General features: G+C 37.0%; 1 protein-coding gene across 1 annotated transcript; it reads right to left on the bottom strand.

Moving 5' to 3' along the window:
• Positions 1–2,730: 2,730 nt before the first annotated feature.
• On the bottom strand, positions 2,731–11,430 carry LOC147763724 (glycoprotein-N-acetylgalactosamine 3-beta-galactosyltransferase 1-like). The gene is made up of 4 exons (XM_087004063.1): positions 11,055–11,430; positions 10,617–10,731; positions 8,345–9,042; positions 2,731–3,444 (listed from the first exon to the last, which is right to left on the bottom strand). The coding sequence occupies exons 2-4, from the start codon at positions 10,696–10,698 to the stop codon at positions 3,337–3,339; spliced, it is 888 nt and encodes a 295-aa protein (XP_086860189.1). The 5' UTR covers positions 10,699–10,731; positions 11,055–11,430; the 3' UTR covers positions 2,731–3,336.
• Positions 11,431–12,058: the final 628 nt, after the last annotated feature.

The following is a 12,058-nucleotide window of genomic DNA, read 5'->3' as shown; positions in this document are numbered from 1 at the left end:
AGCAACAGCCAATCAAAGAATAGGGCCTACCTGACCATAGTACACGATGTTGGCCTCTTGAAACATAATAATAAGATTTTGGGCAAATTTACAAGTTTTTATGAAAATTGTGAGTGTGTAATATAATAAAAAAATTTTATCGTTTCACTAGACTTTTTTGATAAAGAAAATACTTTTTACTTTTGAATTTCCATGTTTAGCCATGGGTGTTTCTGCAAGGGGGGGGGGGGGGGCAAGAATATTTTAAAAATTTGAACCTAAAAAGGTAGATTTTGTAGGTTTCTCCAACAAGAAAATTATTATAGTTATATGTTCTAAATGACTTCCATCTTTGTGGAAAACACGATTAGGCCCCTATTATAAACCCAGAATTAAAACATATAGTACATAGGCCTTTATATGTTTAATTGATATTTATTACCAGTGCTGTCCACTATCTAGGTGGTTTACTGATTGAAAATTTAAGTTTGTATGCCAACAAAATTAAATAAAATGATATATGGCCTTAGTGATGATAAGGGCATGTCAAAATATTCTCAGACGCTTACTATGTCGGTCAAGTAGGTCTGAAAATCTACTTGCCCCACGCAGAGATGTGGGAGATCAAGAAATAGAGGGAGGTTACAAATAAAATTTAAAGTGTGTGGTGGTGTAATAGAAACTTAAGTGCTCCACTCAAAAATCACATTTTTAACAGCGAGTGCTTGTTCTTTTTTGTTTATGCTAACCAAACTGTCTCAGTGTCGAGGAGCTAGAGTCTTTCGATAGGCCGATATGAGGGCGATATGCATTGTCATTGCCAAAACCAAAGTTAGACTGCAAATGGCAGCGCCATCAGGCTTATAGATTTTATTATCACATCACACAAGACTATGTTTCATATTCATTTAGTCGATTTTGCTGTCGACTTCGGTTGTCAGTGATACATTCTAACGGGGAGATGTAAATATCAGAGAAGTGATTGGATTAAGTAATAACTTGTCTAGCTACCTCAGCAATTTTGCATTTTTAATGCAAACTCTACACATATCACCTGACTTATTTCACTACGTTAAGGCGATGACAATTTACTAATATCATCCATATCGATACAGATTTTAGAAATATTATAAAAGAGTGAGAAAACGAGGCATGTAAACAGAAATATTCCAGACAGTTAATTTATTACAAACCAAAGAAAACACCTAAACGCGCCCAAAATATCCGTCTGCTCATATTGCTGGTGACGGCTAAAAACTATTCAAGTACTGAAAAACTGACAAGAGCGACATTGCGTTAGTTGAGACTGTGTGACTGACTTGTCGCTGTCGACAACATCTGAAACACAATGAATTTATAACAGACTACCCGGTACCTGTACTGGTACACCCTATGGTCAGAGCCAGTAATACTGGGGCGGATTGAGACCGTCTTCTGGGTCTTCCGGAAGACGGTCAGATTTTAAAATTTACATTGACGGGTATCTATTTTTTTCTGTCGGAAGACGGTCAGAAATGGAGGATGGATCAACAAAGATAATTTGGAAGACTGTCAGAAAATATCTCTGGATCCGCCCCTGTCAGTATTACTTCCTAGCTGTTCGAGAAGACGTTTCATGATTGCATTCAGCGAGAGTCCCCACAGAGTTGGATCGATCTACATAGACCGATGGTGTCTATGGGAATGGGGCCTTAAACTGGCACAAATTTGGTGTCCCTATAGACCCCTAAAAGTGTTAACCCGTCAACTCTTTGTACCTCAGCATCTTTAAAGTAACTTGGTGATTTGATATTTGTTCTTTCTAAAGTCTAACCGCTAATTCTTTTGTTTTGCTAGCATTTGAAATAAACCAAGCTGTTTGCATCACACCACTCCACCAGTTGTCTCTAATAAAAGTATGTACCGGTGTGACATGAAAATCTGACTCCTAGAGTCAAATTTTCATAATGAAAATCCCACATGAAATTTTTACTCCCCGCCCCCCCCCCCCCCCCCCCATAAACACAAAACGTCATACATAAATAGGCCCTATTATTTTATTTGACCATATGACTTTTATCTTGTCTGATTGATAATTTGATAATTTCTGATAATTTCAATAATTTGATTCAGGGATTCAATCATTTTGCTATTTATGAAGAATTCAATAAAAAGGCCAAGGGGGTGATTTCTTGAGATAAAATTAAAAAATGTAGCATTTTGACATGGTAGTCCAAATCCTACAGGTAGTACGATGAATATTTGTTTTAAAAAGTATTAATTTGCACCAAAATTTCCACCACCAATATTTCAAATACAAACAAAATATTCGTCACAATGTGGAATATCATGATATGGTGACTAAATATAATTATGCATACCACAAGATAAGAGCCATGTACTCAAATAAAATTAGATTTATGAAGTTTTGTTGGCGGAGTCAAAATTTCATGGGGGAGTCAATTTAATAATGGCAGATATTATAGGCACATTTCCACATTTCCAAAATATGGAAAATGTGCCTATAATATCTACCACCCTGGTAGAGAGTAGTCCGTCATGGCGTGATCAAACATGTTCCCCAAATGGCTTTCTTTTGGCACTGGACATTTTTCTGCGGTAAAGTTACCATTTGGAAACCTGCTGGTGTGACATTTGGGGGAGGAGGCTTCTTACTCGTAATATAGCAAACCGATTAACCGTCATTTGCGAGATCAACAGGCTAGTTGGGTGATATTCCATAGCATAAATTGAAGAAGATAAATTGCAGAGTAACCTTGTGTCATAAAAGAATATTGCTTATAATTATTTATTCCTTTCATGCTTACACCCCACCCGAGATTTTCACTACCAAAAAGGGACGTAGGGAAAGTAATAGTCCATGGAAATGGACCTTGGTTTCTTTCTCAGGTCCTTTATTTCACTGACTATTGTCTATGTTTGCTTTATTTACGTATAAGAAATTCAAAATATGTTAGCAAAGTTGTTTCTTACAGAACATTCGTTAAATGTAATACCAAGCAGCCAATGCGTGCTAAGGTCCTTGGAATTGAATTCCAGTGTTGTATTACAGTACTATTACGAGTGGCTCCGGTACATTTCGAATTCAAGTATCGGCTGTAACGTTGGTCCTCAGCATTTTTCAGTAGGAACTTCTTACTCTCTCCATGGACAAAATTACAAAGTTTTGTCCATGTTCTCTCTCTCTCTCTCTCTCTCTCTCTCTCTCTCTCTCTCTCTCTCACACACACGCCGCGCGCGTGCGCACAAATACAGAGAGAGAGAGAGAGAGGGTGGCGCACCCCCCCCCTTTGTTTTTAAAATCTCTCTATTGATATCAATCATCAAAACAATCTATTTATACGCTCAAGTCCACCATCAGCTGGCAGGTCGTCTGATATCGTACAGGAGGAAATGCATTAGATACATGCTTCCAGGGTCCACGTAGTGAAACGACACCGTGTCCTCGCTCAGTGTGTCAATGCCCTGAAAATAAGTAAAAAACAAAAGTCGTTATCAATATCTATTATTATTATTATTATAATTTATTTATTTGTGACAAAAGTCGATGATCATGTTATCCCGCCCGTCCGTGCGTTCGTGTGTCAGTGCGACTGTGCGTTAGAAATTTTCGCCATTTCTTCCGAGATCATTAGAGTGAGGAAGTTGAAACTTGGGGTATTTTAATACCAGTCTCTGTAAGGTTACCATGTTTGTTATTTTTAATATACACAAATTTGTAAAATGTGCAATTTGGTTGCCGCCATCTTGGATTAAGAAATTTAAAAATTGAATAAATTTTTGAAAAATGTGTTTGAAAAAAATTTTATTTTTGATTATAAAAGGACAGTACATGTACTTTCTTATGTAATGTATGGTGATAATAGATGGCTTTGGCCAGTCTATGAAAAATGTATTTGAAATTTGCAAAATTGGGCATTTTAGCAAAATTTTGAATTTTTGAAAATTCTCCATTTTCAAAGTTATTTTTCTAATTTTTAAAGGCCAGCAAAAATAATATTTTTATGTTTTTAGTTCAAATAGGATATGATATTTAACAATGTTTGAAAATGAAAAATATTTATTTATTCACATTTATGGTTTTTTTAGCTCAAATATAGCTGAAATTGAAATTTTGCAATCTGGATTCCGCCATCTTGGGTGAAAAATTTTAAGTGCTGTTACCATGGCAACCGAGGGTGATTCAAACAAACCAATATCCATTATGTTGGTTTGGGGCTATAATGAACAAATACACCAATTTTCATCAAAATCTGAGAGGGTCATGTGCCACCCTATTCTGAACCTTACAGAGACTGGTACTTAATAGACCTATCATCAGGGATGTGCATGGGCACTTCGGAATTTTAGTGCGCCTTGGTGTTGGGCTGTACGAGGGACAGCGGATGCATCTAATTTATTTACATTGTAATTTCTGCTATCTGCTTCATTTGGTGACTGATAAACCTGTCATAAGGGATGTGCATGAACACTTCGGAATTTTAGGGTAGAGCTGCTCATGGGGGTGGATGATTAAAATTTTCTACTGTGTAATTTCAGCCATCTCCTCACGGACCATTAGAATGAGGAAAATTAAACTTTTGTGACTGAAAGATCTATCATAGTGATGTGGATGGGTCCTTCAAAATGTAGAGCGCGAGGGGCCTGGGCTCTCCGAAGGGGTGGATATTTTTTTCGTCATAAAGCAATTTTTTTCATCTCAATTCCTATGCTGTTATTGTGGATATTATTTGCAATTATTATACATATAGGACTCAGGTATTGTCAAAGATATCTAGGGACTGGTGTTTCTGAGGATGAGCTTCTCTTTACTATATGAGGAAGTGTGGGGATATATGCGATGGCTACCCATCTATATAGTCATTATTATATACTGTATGCTTATTCATTTATATACTTATCCATTCATATGTTTTAAATTTTTTATCCTGATATGTTTCTTTTTCTATGTTTGTTTGTTTGTTTGTTTTGGATTTTTTTAAGTTTGTTCTATCTTTACGCTTTCAACACCTGGTTTATTCTTTTCAAAAAACGTGTACATGAAATTAAAAACGTAACAGTACAGTTATTCCACAACTGGTCTCTCTCTCTCTCTCTCTTCACTACGAAAATGATAGAAAAATCTAAAAACTATGATGATAAGTTAAAAAGTAAAACGTTTGTAAAGGGAATAAACTTAATGCATTTTTCTGCGATTCAGGCATGAGGATTGGGTTTTATGTGAATTGCCTTGTTCACTTTCCCGCTATTCCAATATCTGTTTTATGGGTTGTGATTCTGTGAAAGGTTTTATTTGGTTGGTGGTTAGGCGAGGGGTGCTGAAATTTCCAGGAATTTTCAATGTTTGCCATATAAAGGCCTCACCGGCATTGTGTGTATTTAACCCGTTCGTCAAAACAGGCCAGGTACATAAAAACATGGCAACAGATGGCGTGTTACCACGTGTTTGAACAGGGAACATTTATCATTTTTGCCACAAATGCTTATCTATTCATATCCGAAAAATAGAAACAGCTGTCTGTATAAGTTATATGGTAATGACACAACATCAGTTAAATGTTACATGTGTTATCAGGTGACCTTATTTCTACAAAAACAAGATAACCGTCATTGAACCGTAGCCATCAGTAAAAGTGAATTCATTTGTTCTCTAAGTATATATAGGTCCTACTGCCAAACTGTCGCCGCGTTTGACGAGAAAAACTCTCTGACTGTGGAGGAACTATTTGCACATGTAGTTACATTAAAGCCCTATACCATCGTTTATTTTTCACTGAAATCAATGTCAGTTTATGAAAAGTGTCGACTTTCTAAAATTAATCAGTAAAACAGTTCCAGGAATCAGTTCGTGTAATTGAAAACTCGAAGTAGTTACAATTCCTTGTACACACACTGGACAATAGAAGTGTCACCCCCTAATTCAGAGTAATAAAAGTAGGCAGATCTTGGGTAGTTATAATGATTGGCTTACTTATAATGTGACTAATGAGTATAAAACCGCTATACCATGGAATTGTATTGTTGGTCTTGTACATGTACAGCAAATGTTATTCCTGTCTTCCTCCAATATGCACCCTGAGCTTCAGAGCTAACTTGACACTAACCTTTTCACTGTAGCCTATCTCCATCGTGTCAAGTAACCTCTGACGAAAATAGTTTGACCTATTTTATATAAGCCAATCGAATCCATGTTTCAAAATTTTTCACCAAAGTTTGGTGAAAACGCTGATTGGTTGATCGTCAATCGGCAATCCTCGGCTGATTCCGCAAGCTCCATACTAACAACATAGTTATTGTCGAGTGCGGAGACATCCGAGTAGTTCCGAGTGGTTCCGAGTGCATAACCGTACACAAAGAAAGCATGGAGTATATCGGAATTGAAACCAGAGCAGTATGATGCCCTGCATCATTATCTACTGAGGGATGATGTATTTTGCGTGCTGCCCACAGGTTACGGCAAGTCCCAGTGCAAGTCCCTGATATTCAGCCTTATCTTTGATTGGTCCGGATTTGAACAAAGCGCGCTTTGACTCGTTCGCGTTCATTGGCTAGATCGTTCAATGAGTCATTGAGTGCGGGCTTTAAATTTGATTGGCGGGCGGCGGGGGCACTCGAATCTGGTCAGAGGTTACTTGACACGATGGAGATAGGCTACAGTGAAAAGGTTAGTGTCAAGTTAGCTCTGAAGCTCAGGGTGCCAATATGGCAAGATACAGGCAATTATCTAACGGTTATAGGTGCAAGTTATTAACCTGAAGAGGCGGAATATAAGCAATTGCAATTGAATTGTTCAGTCAGAACCGTGCAGAGGGTCTGGGCTCGGTATAGAAACACTAGATCAAGAGACAAATTGCCTCTGATTAGTCGTCCAAGAAAAAATACTGTCCGTGATGACCGATGACTGATTTTGATGTCCAGGTTATCAAAGTTCGACACTGCTTGTCAGTTGACAACACAGTGGAACAATTTCACACATAAGAATGTGTCTGTGAAAATTGCTAGGCGTCGGTTACATGCTCATAGAGTGTACAGCAGGGTAGCAAGACTGAAACCTCTTATATCGTTACACAACAGGCAACGAAGAGTAAACTGGGGTCAACAGGATTTGGAACTGGACAGTCCATGACAATTGGTCCTATATTTTTTTCTGATGAGCGTCGCTTTGGTCTGACCTCTGATGACAGACGGGTACGATGCTGGCGAACTGCTGGTAAAGCATTTGAACCACATGCACTGAATTTTTTAACCCGGAGCAGCATATTCATCATGGTGTGGGGCTGCAGCAGCATATATGGCGTGGGCCAATTGATAGTGGTTGATGGAAACATTAATTACTAGAAATATATCGATGTTTTGGAGTCAGGCTTGCTACCATCTATTACTAACATGTTTGGCGACAGGAATTATCCATTTGTTCACCAGGATGACAATGCTCCTTGTCAAAGGCCCAGAGCAGTTGATGATTGGTTTGACCAACAGGACATTCGCAGGGTGATGTGGCCTGCCCAGAGTCTGGATGCAAACATAATAGAAAATATGTGGAATGATATGTCAAAGTAATATCTGTTATATTCAGTGTTTCATGCTCGGGCCAGCATAAGCCCTGAACGCATCATACAATTATATGAATCCTTGCCTCGTAGACTGGCACCTATTATTAGGTCACGTGGCTATGCCACTAAGTACTAATTATGGACTTGAAACTGCATATTATGGTAGAATGTATATTTTGTTCTCATTTTGTGATTTTTTTTGTGAAATTTGATGTTAATAAAATGATACCAGGAGCATATCATTCCACAGTCATTTATCTCCCCCATAGTATTGGTTCAGTAGGGGTGACACTAAGTGTGTGTAGGATAACCTTTCTGACTTGATCTTGAGGCCAATCTTCCACTTTGCGTCAAAACAAATAATTAAAAACTTATCTGTCATGATATCTCCCTCTTCTTGGAATTTCTTATCTTAAGTTCTTTGCAGCGGATTATGCACAGAAGACCAAATTAAAATACACCTTGCGGTTTGCATGACACATATAGAGGTTTGCAAGGGATTTAGACAGACGTGGTTTGAGATCAGCCCAGACCCAACCCACACCTTATCTTGTTTAAATACTAACATGTTTTGATGATAAATAACAAGTCGTTAGGCGGTAATCATGTGTCCAGTTACGTTGAAGTATATTATATTTTTCTGAGAACTGTATAACAATTGACGACGAAAATTTATAAAATATCATAAAACAACAGATGAATATGCATATATGAGTGTTAAATTAAAAAAAGAAGGAAGAGAAACAATAATAATTAAATAAATACGTAGATCTTTATACTGTTTGCTAAAAGATTTTCTAGCATTTTCTCACCTTGGTATTTCCCGCCAGGCCCGGATACCTAGATATGTAAAACCACGTTGGGAGGTTGGGGTCAGCTCCATTTATCATTGTGACGGGGTGAAAGGGATGAAAAAGTGTCCTATGATTTGAATCTTGTGTTTTTCCAATTTTAATGCCGATTTTATGTAAACATTTTCCAAAGTCCATGTCTTCATAATTTCCTGTGGTTGGACAAAGCTTTTGACCTAATCCCACTCGGTAAAATTTCTCTAAAGCACCTTTACTAATGACGTATCCCGCACCCCCGCTCATGTAAGGCTCGGCCGGGGGGTGGGGCGGCAGAGGACAACACGGCATAGGGTGACCCAGGTACCAAGGCTGATCTGAATTGTATGACGTCAGCAAGTGACGTAAGTTCTCTATGATGACGTATGTATCGTCGTCTGCTTTGAGAAACCAATCCGCGTCATTGATATGATGCTTGTAGGCATACTCAAATGCAGCGAAAGTTTTTTGTGTCAAAGTCTCTCTGGAGTCTTTTATGTTGAAGACTGTTGTGTTTAAATCGTCATCTTTGTCTGAAGCAACGAATAATCTGACATCACACCTGCTGGACCATGTGTCTTTCACCGCTTTCGCTTTCGTTTTAAAGTTTTTCTTGGTAGTAAGAATCCAACAGAGCACACGAGGTCGATATTCTTTTTTATGATTTAATGAAAGTGAAGTACCTGAAATAAGACAAATGATAGTCACAACTTTGTGTTTTAAACCCGATATTATTTTTCCATTGTCTGGATTAAAATTGCTCCTCCACGTATACTTAACGAGCAGCAATTGAAAAAGTTCAAATATGTGGAAGTTTCATTCAAATTCAATTCTGTCATGATAATTATCTAATACCAATATCACGAGTAATTAAAAAAAACGTTCTTCCCACGGTGGAGAAACTAAACAGAATTTTAGAAGGAGGAATAAAGGATAGGCGAAAGCACAACGCAATCAACATTTTCTTTAAATATGTTTAGAAAACTTTTCTGTGATTTTAATAATAGTTAAAACTCAATAAAGAATGTCCTATAAACTCACAGTAAATATTGGCCTATGCATCACAATAATTATGGTTAAAATTGCTGATGTGGAAAAACGACTTAAGACAACAGGTCTAGACCAAGGGATTATGGTTAGGAATTATTTCCTTGACCCAAACCAAATCCCAAAGTTGGCTTTCAAGGGCGTAGCAGAAAATACTTATACATGTGCAATTTATGAAATTTCCCAGGTCACAATGTATATTGGGTCTGTTTTAGCTGTGATAAATGTCCTAAGAGCACGCTGTCACGATATAAAACTTTTAAATCACACGAATAATTAAGGTAATCCAAGCCAGGATTTGAACGCATACTAAGAGCACGAATCGCTTCTTGTTGAACTGACTCAATGGCAGTTAAAAATATTAAAAACATAAATTGACATATTCACCGTCCCCTGTTCAACCTCGTTAGTCATAGTTTGTCATCACTTGACATAGTTTGAAAATAACTCGTGTTATGATATGTAAGTCTCACGATTTCCCAAAATCTATCCGCTTAAGCTTGTCTTTATTTTTTTTTTTCAAAATTGCTGCTGGTGTCTCTCAAAAATGGGTGATTAAAGGCTGTTGAGTCGGGGGAAAATGTCGTTTACCCAGGACCTAGGGAAAATTTTTGATAAGTGAGTTACTGTGGGGAAGGAATTAACTGGACGTATATCTGGTATACTATTTTGATAAATATATCTTTTTTTAATTGATTATCTTAAGTCTTTTAATAGTCTGTTGCAATTGTATTTACACTATGAAACTAAAACTTCAAAATCATGGGTTAAAGGTACATACGAACCGAGCATCGGTGGAGCGTGGATTCCCATAACACATGTAAACCACTTCTACTAGATTCTTATATGACTCAAATAAATTCGACATGCCAAGGGATAAACTGAATAGATCACTCGATCAGCCATAAAAGACCTTTAGACTGCTTCTTTCTTTCAATTTTTGGTTGTAAATTTAACCTACTTTCGTGACCTACTTTCCTGCCCCATTGACATACAGCTTAGAATGCCAGCAGAAAAATCCATTCAAACATCATTTTCGGGTAAAATTAAACAATGCCTTTTGGTAATTCTCTTAGTTATACTACTTGAAACTATATGCTGGCATTTCATTGGTTTTTGTGACATAAAATTGACTTTGTATGCATCTTTAAAATTCTTATTGAGAAAATAAAAGTATTACTATCGTTATCATTGAAATTTAAGAACCTACCGCCACCAAATACAGTCAACAGGACAACAAATATGAGAGCTGTGGCAATAAATGTCACGAACGAACTTCTATTGGCGGCCATGAGGGAGCTTCAGCAATGAACGTCCCATACAGACTGAAATAGAATTTTCATCATTACAATTGTACGGGAATCAGCTCATTATGAATATTAACCAAAATATAACTTATTTTTAAAAAATGAGTCACCTGCTCGGCTCAGTAAACGCATTATTGCGCCAAAATACTTCAATCTAGTCTTGCTCTGTATTCAAACCCGTCTCCCACAATTTTTAAATTAAATATTTTAAATAATTAAATTAAAATAACAAAATTGTACTTTCAACCTATCGTACAATATGTGAGGATATTATTAGTGCCCTAAGGATAGCTATGAGATAAACTGATATACAAATATTCACTTACGAAAACCAGACTTACCTTCCACATTAAAATGGCTTCTTAATCTCAACTGTGTTCTTTCGACCTTCTTGGGTATATGTAACACGTTGTAAGATGACAACCAATTCACCTTTGAACTGATATTGCACTTCAGATTTAAACCCGTTGATAGCCTCCACTGGGACAGCGTTCTCACCATACTCAATACTTACCCAGGCATCACGTAGGCCTACTAGATAGAGTAAAAAAATTAAATTCTGACGTTTTAAACAAGAACAGACTCCCAGCGGGCAAATCAATATTGAATCAATGTTGAATCAACGTTGATGGTCAAAGTTGAAACTATGTTGATATGACGTTGACTATGAAAGTTGACTCAACGTTGAACCATCGAGGTTGAATCAACCTTGAGGTATCAATGTTGAATCAACGTTGATGGTCAACGTTGAAACTATGTTGATATGACGTTGACTATGAAAGTTGACTCAACGTTGAACCATCAAGGTTGAATCAACCTTGAGGTATCAATGTTGAATCAACGTTGACGGTCAATGTTGAAACTATGTTGACATGACGTTGACTATGAAAGTTGAATCAATGTTGAACCATCAAGGTTGAATCAACCTTGAGGTATCAATGTTGAATCAACGTTGACAGTCAATGTTGAAACTATGTTGATATGGCGTTGATTATGAAAGTTGAATCAACGTTGAACCATCAAGGTTGAATCAACCTTGAGATATCAATGTTGAATCAACTTTGACAGTCAACGTTCAAACTATGTTGATATGACGTTGACTATGAAAGTTGAATCAACGTTGAACCATCAAGGTTGAATCAACATTGATACCTCAATGTTGAATCAATGTTGAAATTAAGTTGAATTTGAAAATTGAATTAACGTTGATATATCAATTAGGCTATCAGGATATTTGATTGAAATTTGCCTGATGGCTGAAGGTGTTTTCCAAGATATCAAGCATTTCTTGAAATAAAAAGACTCAGATCTGAAAAGGGGGGGAAATTAGGAAAGTTACCTACAA

Source organism: Lingula anatina, chromosome 2, assembly GCF_051362555.1.
Source record: "Lingula anatina isolate TDL-2025a chromosome 2, LinAna3.0, whole genome shotgun sequence".
NCBI lineage: Eukaryota > Metazoa > Brachiopoda > Lingulata > Lingulida > Lingulidae > Lingula > Lingula anatina.
This window is presented reverse-complemented; position numbering and strand designations above follow the sequence as displayed.